Here is a 27,686-nt window from a genome sequence, read left to right as displayed (position 1 = left end):
TGCAGCCAGAAAACAGAAGAAAAACAAAAACACACTAGCCTCTTTGTGGAGAGAGCAGAGGTGATGCGGGAGGTGGGGTCGTACACCTGAGCTGGATGGAGGTCACATCTGTGTGGCAGTCAGGGACAGAGCTCAGGGAGAAACCTGTGTGATGGAGATCTATGGAGTGTATGAAGGAGGGGTTCTTCCTCCTTTTTGAGAGGAAAAGCTCTGACTTTAAAGCCATCTTTGTCCCTTTCATTCATTTATAATTTACTTTTTAATTGGAGGGACTCCCTGGTGGCTCAGATGGTAGAGTCTGCCTGCAATGCAGAGAGACCCGGGGTTCAATCCCTGGGTCAGGAAGATCCCCTGGAGCAGGAAATGGCAACCCACTTCAGTATCCTTGCCTGGAAAACCCCAGGAATGGAGGAGCCTGGCGGGCTGCAGTTCCTGGGGTCACAAAGAGTCGGACATGACTGAGCGACTTCACTTTCACTTAATTGGAGGAAAACTGCTTCACAACGTTGCGTTGTTTTCTGCTGTGCAACTATCCAAATCAGCTGGAATTATACTATTTTTTAAAAAAAATATTTATTTGGCTGCACCAGATTTAGCTTCAGCACGTGGGATCTAGTTCCCTGACTAGGGATCAAACCCAGGCCCCCTGCCTTGGGAGCACAGAGTCTTAAGTACTGGACCGCCAGGGAAGTCCCATCTTTGGCCTTTTAAAAATTGAAGTTCAGTGTCTTTCTAACTGGCATCACCATTAGAATTCGAGCTGACTCCACCCCACAGAGAATAGGGCAGTACTACTTACCAAGCGCCTGCAGTGTGTATGGCCCTGAGTTCTCTGGCCTCTCTCCTCCCCGCCACCCAGGGAGGCAGGATTATCCCCGCCCACTGAGGAGCAGGAGGGGGAGGAACTGGCCAGTCAGAGCATCAGGACCTGTGCCTCGGCGGCCATCCCCCAGACCCACGCTCCTAAGCAGTGCTGCTCAAGGGCTCGTTCCATCCCCCTAGGGACACACGGCGGCGTCTGGAGGCGGCGTCTGGAGACGTTTTCGGTTGTCACAACTCGGGGGAGAGGGTGCTTATTGTCATCTTGTAGACAGAGGCCAGAGACGCTGCTAAATGCCCTGAGTTACCCAGCCCAGAACATCAGTAGAAACCTAATGGGTCCCGACCTGGGCTGCAACTGAGACCCAACTGGGGGAGCTTTAAAAATTCGGATGTTCGGAAATCCCTGGTGGCTCAGCGGTAAAGAATCCGCCTGCCAATGCAGGGGACAAGGGTTGGATCCCTGATCCGGGAAGATCCCACATGCCGCGGGGCAACTAAGCCCATTCACCGCAACTACTGAGCCTGTGCTCTAGAGCCGGGGAGCTGCAACCACTGAGCCCTTTGCCACAACTACTGAAGCCCGTGCACTGCAGCTAGAGTAGCCCCTGCTCTCCGCAACTAGAGAAGAGCCTGAGCAGCAATGAAGACCCAGCACGGCCAAAAAAGAAAACAAATAAAATCCTTAAAAAAAAAAAAAAAAAGTCGGATGTTCACGTTGCACACTGACCAATTACATCAGGCTGAGGGGGTGTCAGCTTCTTTTCAAAGCTTGCCAGGTGGTTCCAGTCAGCAGCCAAGACTGCCCTAAGCTACTTATCCTAGTGGCTTCTGCTCTGCTCACGGGAGCCTGGGAGAGTAGTACCGAATCTGTCTGGGTTGTACAACAAATGGCAAATCTGCAAGGTCCTCACCACCTCCCAGAATCAAAGGCCAGAACTCTGGTTCGGCAGGTCTTTCCATGGAGGCCGACTAACTCACCCATGGTGGGTACTGGAGGGCCAGTGAGTTGATAGGTATTTGCTAATCTTTCCCCTGTGTCTCTGGGGTGGGCCACAGCCAGGAATCTCCCCAGGTGGCTGCGAAAGCTTGCCAAAGGGACCGTGGACCAAAGAACAAGGCTGCCACCTAGTGGACGAACCAGAGAGAAGGGGTGCCTGCTGGATATCAAGTGATGTTTCACTGGATCCTGACAACAGCCCTGGGGGTTAGAAAGATGAAGTCGTGTGTTCAGAGGGTTTGAGCCTGGATTTGCACCTGTCTGGCCCACAGGAGTGCCCCGGGCTTTCCTCTGCCTTCTCACACCCATCCAAGAGGAAGAGGACCCTGGATGGGGCTGCCCGATCCCCTTCTGATGTCCAAAACTCCCCCTTGCTTCCAGGCGGGACCTGGGAAGAAAGAGACCCTCTGTCCCAGCACAGCGTAGAAATCAATAGGCTGCCATCTCCAACCGAAAGTCCAAAAAAACGGGAAACTGAACTTCCTGTGGTCTCTACTGCAAAGCTCATGGCTCCCCAGGATAGCGGTTTATAAACAGAGGCCTGATGCCCACTCATAAGACAAAGAGACTCCAGCACATTCGAGGGTGTGGGTGCGTGCGCTCCCCAGCACACAGACACCATGGACAGTCCCGGTTAGCCCCCGTCTTGTCTCTTCTTTTCTGATCCTGAGGACAGTCCTGGGTGCTGAGCCACTCTGGCTGCTTCAGATGAGGCCGAGGGATCCTGGGGGTCATGGAGAAGTTGCTCTCTCCTCCGTTCCACTGGGAACCCCTTCCTCTGGCTGCAAATGGAGTGAAGAAGGATTCCTGCACAGACAGATAGAAGGACAAGGGTGGAACAGAGGAGGGACCATGGGCCAGGCACTTCTTCACTCCATCCTCAAGAGGCTGTAGGGGGCTTCCCTGGTGGTCCAGTGGTTAAGAACCTGCCTGCCAATGCGGGGGACACGGGTTCCATCCCTAGTTCGGGAAGATTCCCACATGCTCTGCAGGGCGATGAAGCCCATGCACCACAGCTACTAAGCCCGCACACAAACAAGAGAAGCCACTGCAATGAGAAGCCTGCAACTAGACAGTGACCTCTGCTCTACTGACTTTAACTAGAGAAAGTCCTTGGACAGCAATGATGAACCAGAGCAGTCAAACATTATTAATTTTTTAAAAGATGTAGATATTTTCCTCATTCGGCATATATAAGCAATTCGGACACAGCAAGATTGAGAAAGGTATTTAGGATGAATTGAAGCAGCTCTATGCATGTGATCAGAAGGAGAGAAGAAAGGGGAGTGGAAACTCACCTGCGGCCACGGAGACGTTTAAGGACTCGAGTCCAGGAGGCAGCTGCCGGCCGGGCAGGATGGTGAGGAGAAGCTGGCAGGAGGCCTGCACTGCCCGAGACAGACCAGAGCCCTCGTTCCCTGCAGAGCAAGGGGGCCGGAGGGTTACAGAGGCCCCAGCTGTGCAGGCAGGCACTCAGGAAGCTTGCATCTCAGCAAAGAGCAGGGACATCTACCTACCTAGCACGAGGAGGGTAGGCCGGTCCCAGAGGAAATCCAAGCAGCGAGTGACGGGGATCTTGGAGGACAGGGCGATCTCAGGCCCCGGGCAGCCCACTGTGCCAGCCACGAGCCAGCCCTGCCGGGCTCTGGCCTGAAAGGGGAGAGGTGAAATCAATTCTTCAGCGGAGCACCAGCCAGGAGGAGCCTGGCCTTGCACATCTAGTCATCCCCTCGTTAAGCCGCTGGATTCAGTCAGTAGTTATCAAGTACCTAGAGTGGACAGGCTCTGTGCTCAGCACTGGGGATAAGGGGATGAACAAAACAGGCCCAAACCCCAGCCTCGTGGCAGGGAGGTCAGGGAAGCCTCACTGAAGTGTAGACCTGCGGGAGGTGAGGGGAGGGAGCACCACGCAGACACCTGGGGGAGGAGATACTCTAGGCAGAGATCAATAAGGGCAAAGGCCGAGAGGCAGGCGCTTACCAGGCAAGCGTGAGGAACAGCAGAACAGCCAAGTAGCCAGTGGAAAGGGAGCTGCTGAGACAAGAAAGGAAAAAAGAGGCCACAGGAGGTAGGACCTCAAAGGCGACTGGAAGGCCTTTGGCTTTCACTCTGAGAGAGGCAAAGCCTTTGAAGGGTTTTGAGCAGAGAAGCCGGGACACGGTCTGACTTACGTCTCTACAGAATCACTCTATGTTGAGAGCAGAAGCAAGCAGACCAGTTAGGTTTCTGCAGTGACACAGGGAGAGATGATGGTGGCTTGGACCACAGTGGTAACAGTGGAGATGGTTAGCAATGGTCAGAATGTGGAAATAGAAAGAAAGAAGAAAGAAAGAAAGTTGCTCAGCCGTGTCCGACTCTTTGCGACCCCATGGACTGTAGCCTACCAGGCTCTTCTGTCCATGGGATTTTCTAGGCAAGAGTACTGGAGTGGGTTGCCATTTCCTGCCAGGTAAGTATGGAAATAAGGCCAAGGTAAAAATGAAAGGCTGTGCCTTAACAATATCTGTGTATTCTAAATCCTTTCTAATCTCTGGGCAAACCTGAACTAGCGGTGCCTTTGTCGTCAGCTGCACGTGCAGGACTGGACAATCACGTCCTCGTAAGACAGGTGGGATGTGGGGTGAGAGAGCAGAAGACCCAAGGAGGATGCCAAGGCCTAAGCAACTGAAGGCAGGAAGAGCTGCCATCAACTGAGCTGGCTAACTCTGCAAAAGGAACAGGAACATTTGGAAATCTTGTTTGAAACGCCCATTAGACAGAAAAAAGAGCTGTTGAGTTGGCAACTAGATATGTGAATCTGAGGTTCAGGAGCAAAACCCAGAAGGATATATATTTGGGAGGCATTCGTATCTAAATGGCAATTTAAAACCATCAGATTGCATGTGACAAACAAGAAATAAGTATAGAACAGGGACCCAAGGACTGAGAGGAGCCCTGGGGGACGGTCAGGGAAACTGCTAAATACAGGGCAATACTGCCCCCTTGTGTCCAGCAAGGGAAGCACAGCTGAAGATAAATGCTGATGGACCACGGGTTTTGCTAAGATTTGACAGAGGATGCGACCGGCGCACTAAGCGCGGCCGAGAGGAGCTACCCCACATCCAAGGTCAGGGGCAGAACCTGGGAGGGCCCCATGCCCGAAGGGCAGCGGCCAAGAGGAGTTACCCCACGTCCGAGGTCAGGGGCAGTGGCCGAGAGTGCCAGGCTGCGACGGCGCAGGAATGGCCGAGAGGAGCTACTCAAGTCCGAGGTCAGGGGTGGCAGCCAGGAGGAGCAACCCCACATCCAAGGAGCAGTGGCTGCGCGGGCACAGGAGGGCCTAGAGGAGCTATCCCACGTTGAAGGTCAGGAAGGGTGGCAGTGAGGAGATACCCCTCGTCTAAGGTAAGGAGCAGTGGCTGCGCTTTGCTGGAGCAGCCGTGAAGAGATACCCCACGCCCAAGGTAAGAGAAACCCAAGTAAGACAGTAGGTGTTGCAAGAGGGCATCAGAGGGCAAACACACTGAAACCATACTCCCAGAAAACTAGTCAATCTAATCACACTAGGACCACAGGCTTGTCTAACTCAATGAAACTAAGCCATGCTCGTGGGACAACCCAAGACGGGTGGGTCATGGTGGAGAGATCTGACAGAATGTGGTCCACTGGAGAAGGGAATGGCAAACCACTTCAGTATTCTTGCCTTGAGAACCCCATGAACAGTATGAAAAGGCAAAATGATAGGATATTGAAAGAGGAACTCCCCAGGTCAGTAGGTGCCCAATACGCTACTGGAGATCAGTGGAGAAATAACTCCAGAAAGAATGAAGGGATGGAGCCAAAGCAAAAATACCACCCAGCTGTGGATGTGACTGGTGATAGAAGCAAGGTCCGATGCTGTAAAGAGCAATATTGCATAGGAACCTGGAATGTCAGGTCCATGAATCAAGGCAAATTGGAAGTGGTCAAACAAGAGATGGCAAGAGTGAATGTCAACATTCTAGGAATCAGCGAACTAAAATGGACTGGAATGGATGAATTTAACTCAGATGACCATTATATCTACCACTGCGGGCAGGAATCCCTCAGAAGAAATGGAGCAGCCATCAGGGTCAACAAAAGAGTCCGAAATGCAGTACTTGGATGCAATCTCAAAAACGACAGCATGATCTCTGTTCGTTTCCAAGGCAAACCATTCAATATCACAGTAATCCAAGTCTATGCCCCAACTAGTAACACTGAAGTAGCTGAAGTTGAACGGTTCTATGAAGACCTACAAGATCTTTTAGAACTAACACCCAAAGAAGATGGCCTTTTCATTATAGGGGACTGGAATGCAAAAGTAGGAAGTCAAGAAACACCTGGAGTAACAGGCAAATTTGGCCTTGGAATATGGAATGAAGCAGGGTGAAGACTAATAGAGTTCTGCCAAGAAAATGCACTGGTCATAGCAAACACCCTCTTCCAACAACACAAGAGAAGACTCTACACTTGGACATCACCAGATGGTCAACACCGAAATCAGATTGATTATATTCTTTGCAGCCAAAGATGGAGAAGCTTTATACAGTCAACAAAATCAAGACCAGGAGCTGACTGTAGCTCAGATCATGAACTCCTTATTACCAAATTCAGACTCAAATTGAAGAAAGTAGGGAAAACCACTAGACCATTCAGGTATGACTTAAATCAAATTCCTTATGATTATACAGTGGAAGTGAGAAATAGATTTAAGGGACTAGATCTGATAGATAGAGTGCCTGATGAACTATGGACTGAGGTTCGTGACATTGTACAGGAGACAGGGATCAAGACCATCCCCATGGAAAAGAAATGCAAAAAAGTAAAATGGCTGTCTGGGGAGGCCTTATAAATAGCTGTGAAAAGAAGAGAAGCGAAAAGCAAAGGAGAAAAGGAAAGATATAAGCATCTGAATGCAGAGTTCCAAAGAATAGCAAGGAGAGATAGAAAAGCCTTCCTCAGCAATCAATGCAAAGAAATAGAGGAAAACAACAGAATGGGAAAAACTAGAGATCTCTTCAAGAAAATTAGAGATACCAAGGGAACATTTCATGCAAAGACGGGCTCGATAAAGGACAGAAATGGTATGGACCTAACAGAAGCAGAAGATATTAAGAAGAGATGGCAAGAATACACAGAAGAACTGTACAAAAAAGATCTTCATGATGCAGATAATCATGATGGTGTGATCACTCATCTAGAGCCAGACATCCTGGAATGTGAAGTCAAGTGGGCCTTAGAAAGCATCACTACGAACAAAGCTAGTGGAGGTGATGGAATTCCAGTTGAGCTATTTCAAATCCTGAAAGATGATGCTGTGAAAGTGCTGCACTCAATATGCCAACAAATTTGGAAAACTCAGCAGTGGCCACAGGACTGGAAAAGGTCAGTTTTCATGCCAATCCCAAAGAAAGGCAATGCCTAAGAATGCTCAAACTACCGCACAATTGCACTCATCTCACGTGTTAGTAAAGTAATGCTCAAAATTCTCCAAGCCAGGCTTCAGCAATATGTGAACCGTGAACTTCCTGATGTTCAAGCTGGTTTTAGAAAAGGCAGAGGAACCAGAGACCAAATTGCCAACATCTGCTGGACCATGGAAAAAGCAAGAGTTCCAGAAAAACATCTATTTCTGCTTTATTGACTATGCCAAAGTCTTTGACTGTGTGGATCACAATAAACTGTGGAAAATTCTGAGAGATGGGAATACCAGACCACTTGACCTGCCTCTTGAGAAATCTGTATGCAGGTCAGGAAGCTACAGTTAGACCTGGACATGGAACAACAGACTGGTTCCAAATAGGAAAAGGAGTACGTCATGGCTGTATATTGTCACCCTGCTTATTTAACTTATATGCAGAGTACATCATGAGAAACGCTGGACTGGAAGAAACACAAGCTGGAATCAAGATTGCCGGGAGAAATATCAATAACCTCAGATATGCAGATGACACCACCCTTATGGCAGAAAGTAAAGAGGAACTAAAAAGCCTCTTGATGAAGATGAAAGTGGAGAGTGAAAATGCTGGCTTAAAGCTCAACATTCAGAAAATGAAGATCATGGCATCCGGTCCCATCACTTCATGGGAAATAGATGGGGAAACAGTGGAAACAGTGTCAGACTTTATCTTTTTGGGCTCCAAAATCACTGCAGGTGGTGACTGCAGCCATGAAATTAAAAGACGCTTACTCCTTGGAAGAAAAGTTATGACCAACCTAGATAGCATACTGAAAAGCAGAGACATTACTTTGCCAACAAGGGTCTGTCTAGTCAAGGCTACGGTTTTTCCAGTGGTCATGCATGGATGTGAGAGTTGGACTGTGAAGAAGGCTGAGCGCCGAAGAATTGATGCTTTTGAACTGTGGTGTTGGAGAAGACTCTTGACAGTCCCTTGGACTGCAAGGAGATCCAACCAGTCCATCCTAAAGGATATCAGTCCTGAATGTTTATTGGAAGGACTGATGCTGAAGCTGAAACTCCAATACTTTGGCCACCTCATGCGAAGAGTTGACTCATTGGAAAAGACTCTGTTGCTGGGAGGGATTGGGGGCAGGAGGAGAAGGGGACGTCAGAGGATGAGATGGCTGGATGGCATCACTGACTCGATGGACGTGAGTCTGAGTGAAGTCCGGGAGTTGGTGATGGACAGGGAGGCCTGGCGTGCTGCGATTCATGGGGTCGCAGAGTCGGACACAACTGAGCGACTGAACTGAACTGAACTGAACTGACAGAGGATGAGATGGCTGGATGCCATCACCCAATCAATGGACATGAGTTTGGGTGAACTCCTGGAGTTGGTGATGGACCGGGAGGCCTGGCGTGCTGCAATTCATGGGGTCGCAAAGAGTTGGACAGGACTGAGCGACTGAACTGAACTGTCCCTTCCTAGACATCAAAGTGGGTTTTTTTGGTGGTGGTGATGCTGCTGCTGGTGGTAGTGGTTTGGGGGGTTTGTTTTGTTTGTTTCTTCTTTTGTGGGAGGGACCAGGGGGAAGGGATAGACTAGTCCTTGTTCAAAGAGCCTTTCAAAGTGCTTCCCTACAGGAGGAAGCAGGAACCACTGGTTTCTCACGAGTGAACATTTACTCAAGACCTACTTACTAGATGGGCTTCCCTGGTAGCTCAGATGGTAAAGAACCTGCCTGCAATGCAGGAGACCTGGGTTCGATCCCCTGGGTTGAGAAGATCCCCTGGAGAAGGGAATGGCTACCCATGCCATTATTCTTGCCTGAAGAATCCCATGGACAGAGGGGCCTGGCAGGCTACAGTCCATGGGGCCCCAAAGAGTTGGACATGACTGAGCAACTAACACTTTACTTACTAGGCAGTGAACTGAAAGTCACTCAGTCATGTCGACTCTTTGCGTCTCCATGGACTATACAGTCCATGGAATTCTCCAGGCCAGAATACTGGAATGGGTAGCCTATCCCTTCTCCAGTGGATCTTCCAGACCTAGGAATCAAACCAGGGTCTCCTGCATTGCAGGCGTATTCTTCACCAACTGAGCTATCAGGAAGCCCCTAGGCAGTGGAGCACTGAGTAAACCTGCAGGAGGAGCAAAAAGTACACCTCTGAAAGGACTGCAGTGGAAGTCCCTAACGTCAGATTCTGCTCCATGTATGCTTTGTAAAACTCCAGATCCTTCTCTCCTCAAAGCGATTTAGACGGCTGGATGAATCACAAGCTGGAATCAAGACTGCCAGGAGAAATATCACCAACCTCAGATATGCAGATGATACCACTCTAATGGCAGAAACTAAGAGGAACTAAAGCGCTTCTTGAGGAGGGTGAAAGAGTGAAAAGCCTGGCTTAAAACTCAACATTCAAAAAACAAAAGATCATGGCACCTGTCTCATTACTTCATGACAAACAGAAGGGGAAAAAGTGGAAACAGCGACCGGTTTTATTTTGGAGGCTCCAAAATCACTGCAAATGGTGACTTTAACTATGAAATTAAAAGATGCTTGCTCCTTGGAAGAAAAGCTATGACCAACCTAGACAGCGTATTAAAAAGCAGAGACATCACTTTGTTGACAAAGGTCCATATAGCCAAAGCTACAGTTTTTCCAGTAGTCATGTATGGATGCGAGAGTTGGACCATAAAGGCTGAGCTCCGAAGAATTAATGCCTTCAAATTGTGGAACTGGAGAAGACTCTTGATAGTCCCTTGGACTGCAAGGAGAGCAAACCAGTCCATCCCAAAGGAAATCAACCCTAAATATTCACTGGAAGGGCTAATAATGCTGAAGCTCCAATGGCCACAATATTTTGGACAGGGAAGCCTGGCGTGCTGCAGTCCGTGAGGTCGAAAAGAGTGGACACGACTTAGTGACTAAACAAACAAGGAAGCGATACCACCGCCCCCAACCCCTTCCTCCCTCAGCTGCTGGCCAGGAGGCTCTTGGAGACTGAGCTTAGTTCATTTCTTCTCCTTTACTAACACACCCCCGCTTCCCCCGCGCCATTACCTGTAAAAAACCGGCCAGGTCATCAGTGGAGAACACGTCCATCACCTCCATAGCCCCGGCGCTGGCCTTGCTGACTACTGGAGTGAGCGGGCAGCTGCAAGGTTTCCCCATGCCACCATATGAAGCCGGGTAACCTCAGGCCCGGTGCTGTGCCCTCCCCCATACCCCAAGGGTTAGGGGGTAAGAATTCTGGAGTCGGGGAGGCCTGGTTGAGGGACCACCCAAGGGTCAAGGTGCTTAGGAACTCGGCTGTGCCTCCAGATGGGGACGCACGGAAAATAAGGGGCGTCCATGCCTGTTTCTCCGGCTGGTGATGACCTTATCCACTCCGAGGAAGTGAGCGGAGCGCAGCACAGCCCCAAGATTCCGGGGATCCTGTAGCCCCTCGAGGACGAGCCACAGCTGCTGGGGGTCGTCTCCTGGCCGGGCCACCTCGGCCTCGGCCCAGGGCCGGGGCCGCAGGGGGCTCACTTCCATGCAGACGCCCTGGTGAACCTGGTGACGGCACAGGACATCCAGCTCCCGCCGCCGGGGCCGCAGCACTGGGATGGCCCGCTCCTCGGCCGCGCGCAGCAGCTCGGCCCGCTGCCCCTGCAGCCCAGACCTGCAGGCCTGGAGCAGGAGCCGGGCGACGCGGCGGCGGGCGGCCCGCAGCGCCAGGAGGCACGGGGACAGGCCAAACAGGAGCTCCGGGCCCCCGGCCGACCGCGGCATCGACGCCAGGTCATCCAGGGGCAGGCGGCCGAGCTCCTCCCCGCCGGGCCGCCCCCAGCGCCGCGTCGCTTGGGAGAAAGGACGCGTGAGGGGGAGGCTGCAGCAGGGCCAGGTCGCGGTCCCGACGGCCGGGGGCAGCGCCATGGTCGATAACCCGGCTGCGTCCGCAAAGGCGGCTACTCCCGCCGGCGCCGTCCCTCACGGGAGCAGCTCCGCTTCCGCGTCCGGACGCCCCGCCCCCGCCCGGGTTGCCGCAAGGCGCATGCGCGGAGGCTAAGCCGTTCCCACAGTGCCCCCTGCAGGGCCGGCGGAGCGACCACCATCCACCGTCGAGGCGCCGGAGCGAGCGGGTGCTCGCCGCTGAGCTGACCCGACGTCGGGCCGGGTGGCGTCGTGCACCCTCCAAGGTCCCGGGAGGCTGAAGGACCTTTCACCCCGGCGCCAGCAAAGGACACTTTAAGGAGATGTGTTGCGTTTCCTGTCCAACCTGGCCGGGCTTGGTGACGGCCCTCCGCCACCGGGTGCTGGCGGTTTTCTTCCGGAGCTGCTTCTGCATCCAGCCCCTCCGCGACACCTCCACTGCCTGTCAGACCTTAGCACCCGTCAGCAGAAACCCCACGGACGACTTCCGATCCCACGGCCCTGATTCTCTGAGTGACAGCTCTGGCATACTGACAAGCCAGCTGATGCCCTTGGCCCCACAGGTTAAGGGCCAGACTCCTTGCTCATGACCCCCATCCCCACCCCCACCCTGGGATCCAGGCAGGAGCTGCCTTTTCAGTCTCACTGTCACTCCTGCACTAAGTTCTGTGCTATTCCAGCCCTGCGTGCTCTTTGGGGCCTCCCTGCCTGGCGCGCCCCGCTGTCCTCTTTTTCTGGCCGGAAATTCCTACCCATTTTCCAGACCCAACTGAAAGGTAATTCACACTCCAGGAAGGATGCCCCCAATCCACCCACCTTCCCGCTCTCCTGCAAGGAACTCTGAGACAACCATTCCTCATCACAAGAAGGGGGAAGAACTGAAAGACACTTCTGCAGCCAAGATTTTTTAATGCAATTTTTCTTTTTTTAATGATCACAGTGAAACCCACTTGGGAGGCAGGCCCTGGTCTGCTGCTGGCATAGTCAGAGTGGAGGGAGGACCCCACGAGGGATGGAGAAGCCGCAGTGGGGCTGGAGAATTGAGATGGGGCAAAGAAGGGGCGGTGGGGGAGGGCAGAAGGAAGCCTGGAGCCCCAGTAAGCATTCAGATGGAAGGTGAGGGCTTCCCTCCGCGGCCTCATCCTTCAGGGACAGTGTGGGTGAGGGTTCAGGAAGATAGGGGAAAGCCCCACTTTTGGCCACAGTCCCTTCCCCAGGCCAAAGGGAAGAAGGCAAGGGCAGCAGACAAAGGCCAGGGAGCCCAAGAAGAGGACTAAGAAAGCAGGAGCAGGTAAAACAATCAGGGGGCACCACCTCCTCTCCCCTCACCCATTCATGGTGGCAACAATTTGACATATAAAAACCTCAAGTTTTCTAGCCCCTGGTGGGGGTGGGGAAAGGAAGTGAAATCCAGGGGTTCAGAAATCAACACCCCCAGTCCAGGGGCAGGTGCCCAGCTGTAAGGGGGATGCGGGAAGGAGGAGCTCCCCACAGGGCGCTAGGTCACCTGCTCTGTGGGCCTCATCTGGATGTCTCCGATCTGCAGAAGGCACAAACAAGGCTTGAGGAAGCCAGGACGCTCTCCCCACCCTCTTAAGGCCTTCCCACTCTCCACCTCTGGGCTGGCTAGGCTCCTCCAGGGGACAGCCAGCCAAGGCCAGACTCACCTGGACATGAGGGGGCGTGCTGAGAACATAGATCACGGCCTCGGCCACATCCTCAGGTTTGAGACACTGGGAGCACCAGGGGAAAGGAGAGGTGAGGACAGAATGATCTAAGGTCCTCCCCCCAACCAGGGAGGTCCTCTCCAGCATCCGTGTTCCCCCAACCCAGGAGAGGCGACAGGCTGGCTAGAAGGGCGAGGTCTGAAGGCCAGGGCACCCTCTGCTTTCATTTAGGGAGTGGGTGGCTTCACTGGGCCCCACCTTCATGTGTTCATAGGTGGCGGCTGCCTTCTCGGGGTCCTTGTCGTGGAGTTTGAAGGCGAACTGTGTCTCCACCACTCCTGGAGAAATGCACTGGGCCAAAAGAGAGAGCCTGCTCAGGAGCTGAGCCCCGGCCAGAGGCCAGCCTGGGGCAGGGGGCTGGGAGGGAAAGGACGGAGGCCACAGGGCCCCAGCCTCACAGGGACGGCCACCCAAGGTCCAGCGGCCACCTCCGCCCTCCAAAGCTGCCACGGGGGGGTTATCAGAATGATTCCTACCAGCTACTGGGCCATTACCAAAAGCCAGGTCAGCTTTACAAAGTGGCTTCCTAAGGGAAGCCTCATACCCTCATACCCTAAGTGTTTTCATCTCCATTTTACAGCTGGGAAGACTGAGGCATGGAGAGGCTGAGCAAGCCACCCAAGCTCAGGCAGCCTTCCCGGGGAGAGCCCCAGTCCTGCTTTCCAGCCGTGGCCTCCCAAGGTCCCTTGTGCTCCCTCAGCCTCACCCCTCCGCCCTCGCCCCCTTCTCTAGGTTCAAGTCAGCCCCTCTCCCGCCTTAAAGGCAGAGACGCGCAGGGACTCAAGGACTGAGCGGGGCCCCGCAGGCAGCAGCAGAGCCCGGGAGGCCTGTGCCCAGGACGGACGCCGGGCTCTGGGGCCGCGAGTGTGTGCGGTGGGGAGGGGCCGGGGTCAGGTCGCCCCTCACCGTGGCTCGGATGTGGCTCCGGGCCTCCCGGAGCTCTTGCCTCAGCCCCTCCGTCAGCGCGGTGACAGCGTACTTGGTAGCACTGTAGAAATGGGTCTCAGCCGGGGGTGGCACTCGGTGGCCACACATGCTGGGCGCAGGAAGGGAAGGGGAAGGAGAGAGTGATGCCCGGCTGCCTGCCTGACCAGCTCCCCCCCAGGTGCCTCCTGAACATCAGGGACTGTCCTCCCGCCACTCATCCGGCTTGTCCACATCGACAGCTCCTCCAGGCCCCCTCCTCCTCCAAGGCCTCCCTCCGTGGACCCCAGGATTCCCTCTTCAGTCCACGCAGGCTGTCAAAATCAAAGCTCTCTCCCTTTCACCTGTGTGGTTCACTGAAAGGGTTCTCCTTAGAGTCTAGGGCACGGAGGCCGTGTCTCCGCAGGCGCCCCCATGACAGAGACTGCAGTCTCTGTGCCACAGGGTGAGGTTCCTGCTGCGGCCTGAGGAATGCAGAACCCCAGTCCCGGGAGGGCCCCCAGGCCTCAGCCGCCAAGGGGCCGAGCTACCCCTTCCAGCCAACGAGGGGCTGGTGTTTGCCACGTACTGTTCTTCCCCTGCTGGAGGAGGGCATGGCAGCTCACTCCAGTTTTCTTGCCTGGAGAATCCCACAGACTGAGGAGCCTGGCAGGCTACAGTCCATGGGGTCACAAAGGGTCAGACGGGACTAAGCAACTAAACAACCACAACAATGTTCTTCCCCGCCCCCTAGTCGTGCCCTCTGGGTGTTAACTGGGTGTGAGATCCCTGCTCTACCACTGGGGAATTCTGAGGTCCAAAGAGGTCAAAGGAGCCGCAGCAGATCGCCCCGCTGGGGGGCGGGGGCACCCTGACCAGCCCCGGCCGCCGCACCTGTTGATGTTGATGATGTGCCCGTCATCCACCTTCCGCTCCCTCATGGACTGGCAGGCTTCCCGCGTGCAGATGCTGAGGGCCAGCACGTTCACCTGCAGGCGGGGTGGGGGGCAATGCGTGTCTGCATCTTTGGGCCCGTCTGAGCAGGTGATGGAGCCCCAGAGCACCCCAGGGTGGGGGGCATCCCAAACAGGGCTGGGTCCTACCCGAGACCAAGGACATGCCAGGGCCGCGGGCCTTACGTGCTGCTCCCCGTCCAGCCACCAGCCCCAGCGGACAGCAGAGGCGGCTCCCCTCGCTGGGTGATGCCCTCAAGTTCCCCTGTATTCAGAAACAGACACCACCCCTCCCCAGAATCCACCCAGGAGCGCTCCCCATCTTGGCTGTCTCCTCTGCCTTAGGGAAATCACCCCCTTTTCTTCCCCAAATGCCCTACTCTTCTCTGGGACAGAGTCACGGGCTTTCCTCTCTCCGAAACAGCCTAAAATCCTTCCTTTGAAAATCTCTCTCCTCCGGACCAAGCTCAGCCTTTCACCCCGCTGCTCTCTGCCTTTCCGGCCCCTCCCTTGAGACTAGAGTGGACGGGAGAAGGCTGGCCCTCCGTCCTTCCACGCCGTCCTCCAACCTCCATCCTGTTTACAGGACTGGGCACAGGGGGTACAGTCACGTGTCACTGTGGCAAGGGGCCTCCCAAGGGCATGAAGCTTCCTGCACCCTGCCCACTTCTGCTCCTCTGGCAGAGGTGACCCCCAGACCCCAACCTGCAGGGAACAGAGGCCCAACGGAAGGGTCTCTGCTAAAAGCGCCCGCCCAGCCCCACCACTTAGGCTCAGCCAGGAGGGCAAGCAGAGATAAAACTTTCAACGGGCCTTCACTCTCTCCTCTGGGGAAGAGGGGAGACCAGCTGGGAGGTCAGACGTTTATCTTTATCAGGTGTCAGCGCCAGGCATCAGGACAGAACACTCCCGCTATAAACCTGGCCCGGCGTTCACGGCAGGACACAGGCGGTTTCCAGCCCTGCTTTTGGTCCTCTTAACAATGTGGGTTTGTGGGGCAGAGAACTCAGCTTTTGGGGATGGAGGGATGGAGGAGGAGAAACTAGGAGAAACAGATCCCCTCGGGCCAGGGGAGCGAATCTTCTAGATCTGGAGGTCGAGGGTTCCCTCTGTGATCACTGACGTGGTTCTCTTGGGAAATGCCTCATAAGACAATCCTAAGAGAATGAAAGATGGGCTCGATAAAGGACAGAAATGGTATGGACCTAACAGAAGCAGAAGATATTAAGAAGAGATGGCAAGAATACACAGAAGAACTGTACAAAAAAGATCTTCACGACCCAGATAATCATGATGGTGTGATCACTGACCTAGAGCCAGACATCCTGGAATGTGAAGTCAAGTGGGCCTTAGAAAGCATCACTACGAACAAAGCTAGTGGAGGTGATGGAATTCCAGTTGAGCTATTTCAAATCCTGAAAGATGATGCTGTGAAAGTGCTGCACTCAATATGCCAGCAAATTTGGAAAACTCAGCAGTGCCCATAGGACTGGAAAAGGTCAGTTTTCATGCCAATCCCAAAGAAAGGCAATGCCTAAGAATGCTCAAACTACCGCACAATTGCACTCATCTCACATGCTAGTAAAGTAATGCTCAAATTCTCCAAGCCAGGCTTCAGCAATACATGAACCGTGAACTTCCTGATGTTCAAGCTGGTTTTAGAAAAGGCAGAGGAACCAGAGACCAAATTGCCAACATTCGCTGGATCATGGAAAAAGCAAGAGAGTTCCAGAAAAACATCTATTTCTGCTTTATTGGCTATGCCAAAGTCTTTGACTGTGTGGATCACAATAAACTGTGGAAAATTCTGAAAGAGATGGGAATATCAGACCACCTGACCTGCCTCTTGAGAAATCTGTATGCAGGTCAGGAAGCAACAGTTAGAACTGGACATGGAATAACAGACTGGTTCCAAATAGGAAAAGGAGTTCGTCAAGGCTGTATATTGTCACCCTGCCTATTTAACTTATATGCAGAGTACATCATGAGAAACGCTGGACTGGAAGAAACACAAGCTGGAATCAAGATTGCCAGGAGAAATATCAATAACCTCAGATATGCAGATGACACCACCCTTATGGCAGAAAGTGAAGAACTAAAAAGTCTCTTGATGAAAGTACAAATGGAGAGTAAAAATGTTGGCTTAAAGCTCAACATTCAGAAAACGAAGACCATGGCATCCGGTCCCATCACTTCATGGGAAATAGATGGGGAAACAGTGGAGACAGTGTCAGACTTTATTATTTTGGACTCCAAAATCACTGCAGATGGTGACTGCAGCCATGAAATTAAAAGACGCTTACTCCTTGGAAGGAAAGTTATGACCAACCTAGACAGCATATTCAAAAGCAGAGACATTACTTTGCCAACAAAGGTTCGTCTAGTCAAGGCTATGGTTTTTCCTGTGGTCATGTATGGATGTGAGAGTTGGACTCTGAAGAAGGCTGAGCACTGAAGAATTGATGCTTTTGAACTGTGGTGTTGGAGAAGACTCTTGAGAGTCCCTTGGACTGCAAGGAGATCCAACCAGTCCATTCTGAAGGAGATCAGCCCTGGGATTTCTTTGGAAGGAATGATGCTGAAGCTGAAACTCCAGTACTTTGGCCACCTCATGTGAAGAGTTGACTCATTGGAAAAGACTCTGATGCTGGGAGGGATTGGGGGCAGGAGGAGAAGGGGACGACAGAGGATGAGATGGCTGGATGGCATCACTGACTCGACAGATGTGAGTCTGAGTGAACTCTGGGAGTTGGTGATGGACAGGGAGGCCTGGCGTGCTACGATTCATGGGGTCGCAAAGAGTTGGACACGACTGAGCGACTGAACTGAACTGAAGAGAATGACATAATGTTCCAGCTGAACGGGGCTTAGGGATTTCATATACATGCCTCGCTTTACAGTCAGGCAAGCTGAGGTCTAGTTTTAGAGACGACCTGACTGCAGGTGACGTCCACAACTTGGATCTCTCAGAAGGTTCTCTGAGGGCAAGGGCAGGGCTGCATATCCCCGTTCAACATTTCAACGTTCGTTGCTCATTTCGGGGCCCAAGCACCTGTCAGGTGTTATTGTGAGCACATATGAAAAGTCTGGTGGGGGGCGGGGGATAGAAACATTCCATTTACACACTGCTTTCCACTTCTCAGAATTAGTTTCTGAGTACCTGAAGGTACTGCCCCATATTACAGTCTAGAGGTTGAAAATCCACGCCCTGAAGGCTGTGCTTGGTCTACACGTGGTTTTAAAACATTCTAAAAATAAAATAGACAAAAGTCCTTGCATTCCTGGAGCTGAGGTTTTGGTGAATGGGGTGGGTGGGGGTCTCCATGGAAATTGATGCCCCCGCTGCTCTCAGCGAAGTCACAGATCTGGCCACACACGGGGCAGCGGGGGTGGGGTGGGGAGGCCTGTGCTTGCCCAGACGGCAGAGGATGGGAGGGGCGGGGCCCTCCATGGCCAAGTGCTTCCCCGTGCAACCCGCCCCACTCTTTGGGTTCCTACCTGGCCTCAGGAGACACTGGAATTTGTGATCCCAGACATTGATGGTCTGGGTGCAGTTCATCCCAATTACCATGTGACAAGACTGAAGTTCAGAGAGGGTGATGACCTGCCTGAAGCCACATGGTTACTGGAGGGGCTGAATGAGACCATCATCTTCAGCCTCTGGGTTCCTGTTCTTCCCATCAGACCGTGTCCCCAAGCACAAAGCTGCCACTTGGGGACATCCGATTGAGGGCAGTTTTCTTTCCTACCAATCTCTCTTCCAACAGAAAGAAACCAGCTTTTAAGCACTGCCCCCAGGGGCTCAGAGGAAAGAAGAATGGGAAAGATTTGGCCTTTCCTCCACTCCCTCTCCCTCTGGGGAGGAGAAGCAGGTGAGACTCAAAGTGCCCCAGGCAGAAACCTGAAGCCTCCTCTCCCTAGATGTCTATCTTTCTGCTTTCCTCCTGGCTATAGATGTCTATCTTCCTGCTTTCCTCCTGGCTGTAGATGTATGTCTATCTTCCTGCTTTCCTCCTGGCCATAGAGGTCTATCTTCCTGCTTTCCTCCCAGCTGCTGTGACCCGCTTCTCCCCCCCCACAGACCCTGCCCCCAGGCCTTACATTGAACATTTCCTTCCAGCCGCTGGTGCTGCCTGAGAGCAGGGTGTCCGGCCGGGCCAGGCCAGCATTGTTGATGCAGATGTCCACACCGCTGTGCTGAGAGCGGACCGCTGAGAACATGGAGAGGATGTCCTCCTCGTTCGACAGGTCACATCTGTAGGGGATCAAAGTCCCGGGGTAGCCTGCACTCTTACATTCGGCAGCCAGCTCCTATGAAACCCAACAGGGGTCTAACTGGGATGAGCTGCTCACTCCACACACAACCCACCCCGCGCCCTCAGACTCCACCTCCCGCCGCTGTCACCGCTCAGAGCTCTCGCCTCTGGTGGCCATCCTCACAGCCTGACCTCTCAGGTCAAAGTCCAGGGGTGAGAGCAGTCCCTGAGTAAGGGTGGGGGAGGCTGAGATCATCAGTGGAGGAACCTCCCAAATAAACTCGAGTCTTCCGTTCAAGAAGGGAGAAGTTTCTGGGGCTCTGGGGTGAGGTGGGGAGGTCAGAGAAGGGGCCTGGGGATCCCGGGAATGGAGAGATGTCTCTTTTCTGACTCTTTCCCAACAGGAACACACCTCCGCTCATAGCCATACTCCACCCCATGCTTCTTCCACCAGCGCCCAGGGTCACCAGGACCTCAATTCACTTCTCTCCCATCACTCTACCAACCCCTCTCAGAAGGGCTTATATCTAAACGATCACTGTTCCTCCACAAGCTGCAGCCAGCTGGCTCAGAACCCTCACACAGACTTTTCACTTTTCAGTTGAGCTCAACAGCTGGTCTCCCCTCGCCCTGCTTATAGAAATCGTCAGGAAGTCAGGAGAGTCTTTCTCTCTGACCCACGGGGCACCACCCTCCACCCCAGTTTCTCTGGAGACTGTGAGCCAAGCCAGGTAGTAGGTGACACTGGGCACCCCCCTGGGCACTGCCAGGGCCCTCGAGACACTAAAGATCCCTAAGACAGAAAGGCCACTGGGAGATGGCTGAGGTAAGCAGCCATTCAGAAGCAGGAAGAAAACCAGCTGTGTGGTTGCTTTGGAGGCCAGTGACCGGGCACCAGAGCCTCCTCAAGGTGACTATGGACATGTGTCGGTGGGCCAGGGGTGCCAGGGCAGGGAGCCCTAGAGGAGGGCCAGCTTGGTCTCCTGCCCTGGAACACCATCCTACCCCCAAACCAAGTCAGGAATAAAGGGCTCAGTCAGGTGACCTAGGAAATTCTTTTCTGCTTTAACTTTCCATGAGTTTAAGCAGTACAGTCTTCTGGGTCTCAGAAGTCCCCCTTCACCCAATTTCACCTACTCAACATTTCACCTGCTCAACAACCCCCTCGGGAAACAGGGCTTCTCACTGTAGGAGGTTGGAACTCAAATTTTGTTTGAGTGTCAATGAATGAATCCATCAACCAATCAAGAAAAGCAGATGGTGGGCAAAGCAGCCTGGAATTCTGCCCTCTCCTGGCACGAAACTCTCCATTCCTCCTCCAGACTCAAAGCCCTGCAGCAAAGCCACAATGGAGGGACTGATAATACATGTCTCTCTGTTGCTGTTTTCTCATTGCCCTACCTGTCCGCATCTATCCTCAAAAAGGACCTGAAATCATGTCAGTCCCCTCACAGCTGAGCCATCCCCCCTCATTAAAGGAGGCCTCCTGGGGGGTGAGTGATCAATCGGGGGCTCTCCTCAGGGTTCAGGGACCCTTCTGGATGGTTTGCAGTTGGGGTGGAAGTAGGAACAGAAGGCAAGAGTGGCTTTAGAATCAGAGAATCAAGTGGCTTAATCCCTGGTCTGATCCTCTAGGCTCCGGAGTGGAGGCGGGCCCTGAGCACCTCAGAACAGGGGAAAGGGAGGGGCAGTGTGGGGCAAGAGTATAGCCAGGTGACCTTGGAACCATCTAGGAGGCTATAAAGCGAACCTTTGGTCGGCAACAGGGGAGGGGACAGGCCTCCCTCCTGCACACCTTCCAGCTCAGCCCCACCCAAGGCCTCCTCGCCCTCTCCCTGCCCCAGGGACTTTGAGCAAGGGTGGAGGTCAAGCTCAGCACCAGCCCAAACCCTGAGGGGGGTCCTGGCTGGGGTAAATCCCAAGCTCCTATGATGGAAACTGCTCATCCTTCTTCCTCCCTGCTCCAACACAGCCAACTTCATTTCCTTCTTCTCTGAGCTCTCATTGCTCACAACCCTTGGGGCTCCCAACCCACATTAAGAGAAGAACCAGGGGGTTCAGTTCCACATTGCTTTGTCCCCCAGAGCACACAGGTTCAATGCCCTGGTTTACCTCCTCAGTCCCACCTGTGACAGTGAAACTGGAAAAAAGGTCTACTTTATATATACATCCCATTTGTCCCTTATGTCCATCGAGAAGGTTAACCCTCACCTTCAGGAGAAGGTGGAGCTGAGCCTCTTCAGAAAAGCTCCACTCCCACTCCAACCCCATTCTCAGTCCTGGGTGAAAAATGAGCAGGATCAAGTCCTCTAGCTCCTACTCGCTTTGTTTGGCTTTGTGGACTAGGTCTGGGAACCAGAGGAAGCAACCCAGTAGCCAGCTTCGCCACTGAGGCCAGAAAGCTTTCTTCCCTTCTCCCTGGCTTCTCCTTTTCTCAGCCAACCTGAGCAGGCAGGTAGGGAAGCAGGAGAAAAGATGCCAGGGAGTCATAGACTTGGTATACTAGAGCAGAGGCTGTCAGGAAAAAAGCTCCCTAACGGACAAGACTTTAAAAAGCAAAGAGAGAGTCCTGCCCTGAGGGATCCAAAAGCCTCCTCCACCAACTAGGCATCCACCTCTCTTGCCCCTGAGCCCGCTGCAAGTGGCCCTGGGGTGGCGGGTAAGAGGGCAGCGTGACACCTTGGCTCCGACCGCTCCCCATCCCCCACCTGGACCCAAGCCCGGCGGAAACGACGCCACCCGGAGCCACTCGCTCCCCCGCAGGGCCTTACCTCGATGTTGCCCACGGTGCGGGCACAACCCACCACCTTCAGACCCTGCTGGACCAGGGCCCGGGCCACGGCCGCGCCGATACCTCCCGAGGCTCCCGTCACCAGTGCCAGCCGGTCACGCCACCGCTCCATGCCGGCTCTGGCCACGGTCCCGAGCCGCCCGGCCACCTCGCTCTGGGAGCAGAGCCCTTGGATCGCCGAGCTCCGCCCTAGGTCGTAGGGGCCCGGCCGCTCTCTTGTCACCCCCGCGGCGCCCGCAGTCGACCTGCCCGCGTCAGAGGTACGCCAGGACCTGCCTCCACTCTGGCCGGCCTCCGCCCCCTGCTCCACCCTCCGCTCCTCGGCGATCGGCCACATCCCGGCTGGAGGACGATGCGGGCCGGCAGCCCCGCCCCGCCCCTGCCGCGAGAGCACGGCCCCGCCCCCACCCCTCCCCGCCCCTGCCGCGAGGGCACGGCCCCGCCCCATCCGGCTCTCGCCGGATCCCGGACTCCACTCCGTTCCTCCAGCACGGCCCCGCCCCTTCCGGCTCTCGCCCGGTCCCCGCCCCACCCCACCCCTTCCGGCCCTAGCTCGGACAAAACCGCTTCTCGCGGGACTGGGCGGGAGGGTCCCGGGAGTTTGTAGTTTCCCCTCTGTGAGCTCTTATCCTTGGAAGAGAACGAGGCTCGGTGCAGGCTTGCACCAGGCCTGAGGACGCGCGTACTCGCCTCTTGCTCTGTCCGCCTTCCCTATCCTGACCCAAAGGCCAGGAAGAGAAGTTACGGGGCACTTAAGGTGACGCCACCGCCTTCCTCAACCAGCCGGCGGCTGATGGGAACGGTTCAGCTCAGACAAGGTTGAGCGTCTCAGCGGTCGACGCTGGGTGACCTTGGGGCGGGGTGACCTTTCAACCCCGCCTGATCGCTTGGCCTTTCCAACCGAGGAGAACTCATGGTTAAAAAGGCAAACACTCCCAAGTACATGTGTATTGGGGTGGAGGGGATTGTATCCCTCATGACCTATAGCCTACAACTCCTCTAAGCCCCCCTACTCCCACTGGAGCAAATATATCACGGTGTATGCGAAAAATTAAAGCAATAGCTGACGTTTATTGAGCGCTTACTGTGACAGGCACAGTAAAATACATTTTAAGCATCTCAAATATATTAATGTGCACAAGAGCCCTATGAGATAGAATCTATTAACACTGTCATTTTATAGGATATACCGAGACAGACGAGGAGCCTGGCTTGGATGGCAAGCAGTCCAGTATTAGGCCAGGGGATGTGTTCTGAAACTGCCTTCACTGTGTCCTCCCTTGTCTCTTCTTAGGTTGTTGGTTCTATTCAAAGTAGAAGTCACTTTGCTGACCACTAAGGATATTCCATCAAAACACTGAATACTGCCTCCCTTCTGCATTCTTTATATAGCCGTCCTTTCAAAGAGAAAACATCTCTGCTGGAATCCCACCACTGCAACCAATGGAATAAGCCGTGAATGTGGCTGGGGTCCCCAAGGGCAAAGATTAAAATAAAACCAGCCCTTGCTTAATTTAGGAATCTCAAGAGAAAAGTTGACTGCAACAGGTGGTGGAAGGAGGATTGGGCTCAGAGCCAAGGGCTGTTGGGAGAACCCTTAGTCATTTTTTTATGGATTCCAGGATGAAAGCAAACAAGGATCAGAAAGGAATTACTCATTTCATCTCTGCTCTAGTCCCTGTACCACACTTTGATTTGAAAAGACAACTCGGGGTGGCTCAAAAAAATACCAACTACAAAAGTTAAAATCTCACTAAGCTTCTGCTGTTGCCCACTTGAAATCTGATTAGAAATCTGATTAAGTGGTAGAAAATCCACAAGGTTCACTCCATCCCCACTGCAGAGAGGTACTGACCGTCCCACCATTTGTCTGTGGCCCACCAAGTATTATCAACATGTAGACACAAAGCTGTAAGCACATGATTTTACTTAACTATTGACTCAACCTTTTAAATGGCAGCCAAATGCTACTCCTCGGGGAATCTCACCTTCAGTACTCACAGACAGCTTGTGAAAACAGTAACTGTAAAGCCAGAGTGGCTTTATTGTTGGAAACCAGATAAGGAACAGGCACTCACACAGACCGCAGTGTGGTCAGCTCTCAGTGGAGCCTTCTGCTCCCAGTTCTCTACGCACCAAGTAACTACTGATCAGGCAACCCCTGGTTGAAATTCTGCCAAGTTTTGCTTCACTCTTCTAGTTCAATCTGAACCTCTGAATTTAAGGTGCTCTATGTTATGTTATCAAGGAACATTATAAATAACAGCAGTTAAAAAATCTCCCAAGGAAGTATGATGCTAGTCAGTATTTAAACGTATCGCAGCAAATTTATTCTTTCAGAACAAAAGACTGGACCCTGCTCTTCTCAGCTGTCAACTCTGACGAAGGGGAAGAATTTTTGTCTTCAACAGCCTGTATCCCTCTCCTTATTTGCTCTTCATCCTCTCTAACATCATCACTGGTCAAATACCAAGACCACAGGTGGCTAATTAAAATACTGCCACACATTAAGTAGAAACATGTACACCAAATTTTACTATGCGTATTAATAAATATTCTTTATTTTAAATTTTGCACATTGCGCTTTAACATTACATCCAAACATTTCGCAAGTGGATGTCTACTTTGTAAAACCATATATTCAGCTCATTGTCATTTCTGTACAGAAGTATAAGTACAACATTACTTTTTGCCACTAAGTTGCTTTTTAGTAAGTCTCACAGGAAGAGAAACATTTAATGAAAAGAGATGGCTTAAATCATATGGCAGGCCTGCGCAGCCACACAACTAAAGACACAAGCCTGAAGAAAGAACAAACTAATGAGGTTACCTCCACCGTCTCCCAAAACAAGAAAGAATCACATTGATTTAAGATAAAATTTTGCCATAAGTCACTAAAATTAAAGAGTTTTTTTGAAAGAGAAGGCGCAGTAGTCATCTTGAGTGTTTCACTGAAAGACAGAGCTATTTTATTTATTTAATTTGCTCCAGCCGTTGTCAACCAGCCACTACAAATGGGCCTCTTGTGATCATTTAAGCGGCAGTATTTATTAAATTTCTCCTTCAGATGCTGTCGGTATTGTTCTCTATTGCTGTAGAAAGACTGGTTATTAGCCATAAATGACTGTATTTCATCTTGTGAGATAAAGATTTCCTCATCTGAAGTACATTCAGACTCATCCTGCAAATTAAAGCAGTAGTTAAGACTATGACTTAAATGAAGAATGCAAAATGCTATCCTAATAGAAGACAGCTAAAAACTAAAGCAGGCTAGTTTTTAGTTTTAATTCAGTCACATAAAGGCTTTAAATAGAATGTTTACAGGATAACAAAATGTCATTCTGCCTTGGAAAGTACTAAGTAAGAATAAAATGCAACTCAACTTGATTTAAAACTCGATCTATAATTTGTCCTAGAAGCCTACAAGCAGACTACTAACACACCTTAGCCTTAAAAAGTGATTAATTAGAGATGGTTATAAATAGCTTCCAAATTTTAAATAATCTGACTTTTCTCTGGCTGGTTCTATGTTGAAACATTTATCTCCACAAGTTAGGTAAAATATAACCTTTTTAAAACTTATGAAATATACAGTATCACCAATAAACTTTACAACTATATAAAAAAGAAAAAAGCTAGCATTCTAAAGGATTTGTTTCCCTTGGAATCCTGTGATGACTACAGGAAAGATGCCACCCTTTTCTTTCCTTGCCCCTCCTGCAAATTCCACACGAACTATGCCCTGGGTTGCTTGGAATCAGGTATAATTCATCTAAAGTATAAAGACTGCAAATCAATTATAAAAGATGTCCCAAGTTCAGTTAGGCTTTTATCCTACATGACATGAAGGTTACATGAAGGAAGTAACCCGGAAAATGGACTCTAGTTCAGATTCTATATACTTTCCTGGTCTGGAAGGTTGGCTACCATTAATTAGCACTCAGAAAGGTAGCTTGCTTATAACAATCCCCACCAAGGAGTCAGACTCTTAGACTTGATGCCAACTCTCTGTACCTCTCCCAAATAGGCTCTTCTACCTTTGAGACAAAGGAGGACAAGGAAATGTGCTCCAGAACAGTTACACAGTGGAAGGGCAGGAATGAAGTCACCAAAAAATAATAAAATACTGCTTAAGAGCCTCCTCCCATTCCCAATGCGAAACCCTCAAATACTGTCTCCTCCCACATCTACCCATGAGCAATCAATTATCCACAAAAAGATATCATGGCTTACTTACAAGGAGTTCAACTAAGCTCTTGGCACCTTTTCCAGAATCAGGACCAAACGATGTTTCTGTGGGTTCTGCACACTGTGGTACGTTTTTCCTATGCTCAAACCAAGCCAGGGGCTGCCCGCCCTTTTCAGAGCTGCAGCAGCTTTCAGGATGTGCATCTTTGGTCTTGTCACGGTGAAACACTGTGTGCACGGTATTTCCTGAGGTCTCTCGAGTACCTGGATCTGTGATACAGCTTCCAAGCTTTTGGATCTGAAACCACAGCAAAAGTCTCTCTCAGGTAAAAAGGCAGGTGGTGGTTGTTTAGTTGTCAAGTCGTGTCTGACTCTTTGCAACCCCATGGACTGCAGCGCGCCAGGCTCCTCTGTCCATGGGATTTCTTAGACAAGAATACTGGAGTGGGCTGCCATTTCCTTCTCCAGGGGAATCTTCCTAATCCAGGGATCGAACCCGAGTCTCCTGCCTGACAGGCAGGTTCTTTACCACTGAGCCAGGGAAGCCCCAAAAGGCAGAGCATAATAGCAATGACTCTTTTTTAAAGAAAAAATAAATGCCCTGAGAGTATGTTAAGATTTCACCAGGAATACAGAACAGCAGCAACAGCTGGCAGTTTCTAGGCATTTACTACACAGCGAACACTACACTTCCCAGGTGGCTCAGTGGCAGAGAATCCGCCTGCCAACACAAGAAACACAAGAGATAAGGGTTCAATCCTCCAGTCGGGAAGATCCCCTAGAGTAGAAAATGGCAACCCACTCCAGTACTCTTGCTTGGGAAATTCCATTAACAGAGGAGCCTGGTGGGCTACAGTCCAGGGCGGGTCACAAAAAGTCAGACACAACTGAGCACGCACACACAAACACTATGCTAACCCATCAATATAATCTCATTTAATCTTCACAGAATCTGATCTGACAGGGACTATTATCCCCATTTTACAGCAGGGAAAACAGATCAAGCAAACTGCTCAAGATCACGGAGCTAACATTAAAAACTACTGTGAAAAAAGGAATTGGATTTATGTCGCACACGGACTGTTGGACAAACAACCACACATCAGACACACATGCCTATAAAAATCACAGGATGAGTAACCAACGGAACTGCATAGGTATTCATTCTAAAAACAAAAAAGCCTAGAGACTAAGGTGTGTAGCGACTAAGCCACTCCAAGGAAAAGAGCAAAGGTTTAAGAATGACATTTTATGACACTTACATGTTCATCACATTTCAACATCTTGCTTTTCTTTTTCTTCTTTTTATTTTTTCCTTTGGTGCTGTTCTCTTCTGAATTTGCCCAACATTCAACACAACTATCACCATCATCCTCTTTGTCTTCACAGTGATGAACACAGGAGTCATCACCTGAAGAAATCAGTAGTTTTTTATTTATGTGCTTAACTCAGCCATGTAGCAGAAATAATTGGGAAGCTTAATCTGAACCTACCATGTTCGTCATGATTACAAATGCCTTCAGTGCAGGCGACGTCTGAACCCTCCCGAGAGCCTGTTTCACTCCCTTCCATGCTAGATGAATATCCACAATCACTACCATTACAGTGTGGCGATAAGCCTGAGAACAAATCGAGTGAGTTACTATTAACATGCCAATAAATATATTGAGACAAAGGATAACCCAAATGGGGACTACTTAAAAATTTCAAAACCAATGGCTTACT

The 27,686-nt window shown here is 51.7% G+C and overlaps 3 protein-coding genes across 14 annotated transcripts in view; all 3 read right to left on the bottom strand.

Moving 5' to 3' along the window:
- Window positions 1–2,297: 2,297 nt before the first annotated feature.
- Window positions 2,298–11,173, bottom strand: MRM1 (mitochondrial rRNA methyltransferase 1). Its single transcript, NM_001101126.2, is given in 5 exon segments — window positions 2,298–2,626; window positions 3,118–3,237; window positions 3,337–3,469; window positions 10,289–10,382; window positions 10,584–11,173. Coding segments are annotated over 5 exon segments (1,083 nt in total). The 5' UTR covers window positions 11,147–11,173; the 3' UTR covers window positions 2,298–2,453.
- An 892-nt stretch (window positions 11,174–12,065) lies between these two features.
- DHRS11 (dehydrogenase/reductase 11) lies at window positions 12,066–21,964 on the bottom strand. The gene is given in 7 exon segments (NM_001035088.2): window positions 12,066–12,683; window positions 12,811–12,876; window positions 13,069–13,161; window positions 13,777–13,906; window positions 14,668–14,762; window positions 18,828–19,037; window positions 21,754–21,964. Coding segments are annotated over 7 exon segments (768 nt in total). The 5' UTR covers window positions 21,886–21,964; the 3' UTR covers window positions 12,066–12,641.
- Window positions 21,965–24,176: 2,212 nt separating this feature from the next.
- GGNBP2 (gametogenetin binding protein 2) overlaps window positions 24,177–27,686 on the bottom strand; it is a 33,253-nt gene continuing 29,743 nt past the window's right edge. For 11 of the 12 annotated variants that reach the window (XM_015458546.3, XM_059878175.1, XM_024980325.2 and 8 more), the window contains 4 exons: window positions 27,455–27,580; window positions 27,224–27,372; window positions 26,011–26,259; window positions 24,305–24,954 (listed from right to left, as the gene is read on the bottom strand). In XM_015458546.3, the coding sequence (XP_015314032.1) occupies window positions 24,751–24,954; window positions 26,011–26,259; window positions 27,224–27,372; window positions 27,455–27,580 (728 nt within the window). In that variant the 3' untranslated portion in view covers window positions 24,305–24,750. Of the gene's footprint in view, window positions 24,955–26,010; window positions 26,260–27,223; window positions 27,373–27,454; window positions 27,581–27,686 lie in introns of all 12 variants that reach the window. The other variant, NM_001206122.1, reaches the window with a different exon arrangement.

This window comes from Bos taurus, chromosome 19, assembly GCF_002263795.3.
Source record: "Bos taurus isolate L1 Dominette 01449 registration number 42190680 breed Hereford chromosome 19, ARS-UCD2.0, whole genome shotgun sequence".
Lineage (NCBI taxonomy): Eukaryota > Metazoa > Chordata > Mammalia > Artiodactyla > Bovidae > Bos > Bos taurus.
This window is presented reverse-complemented; position numbering and strand designations above follow the sequence as displayed.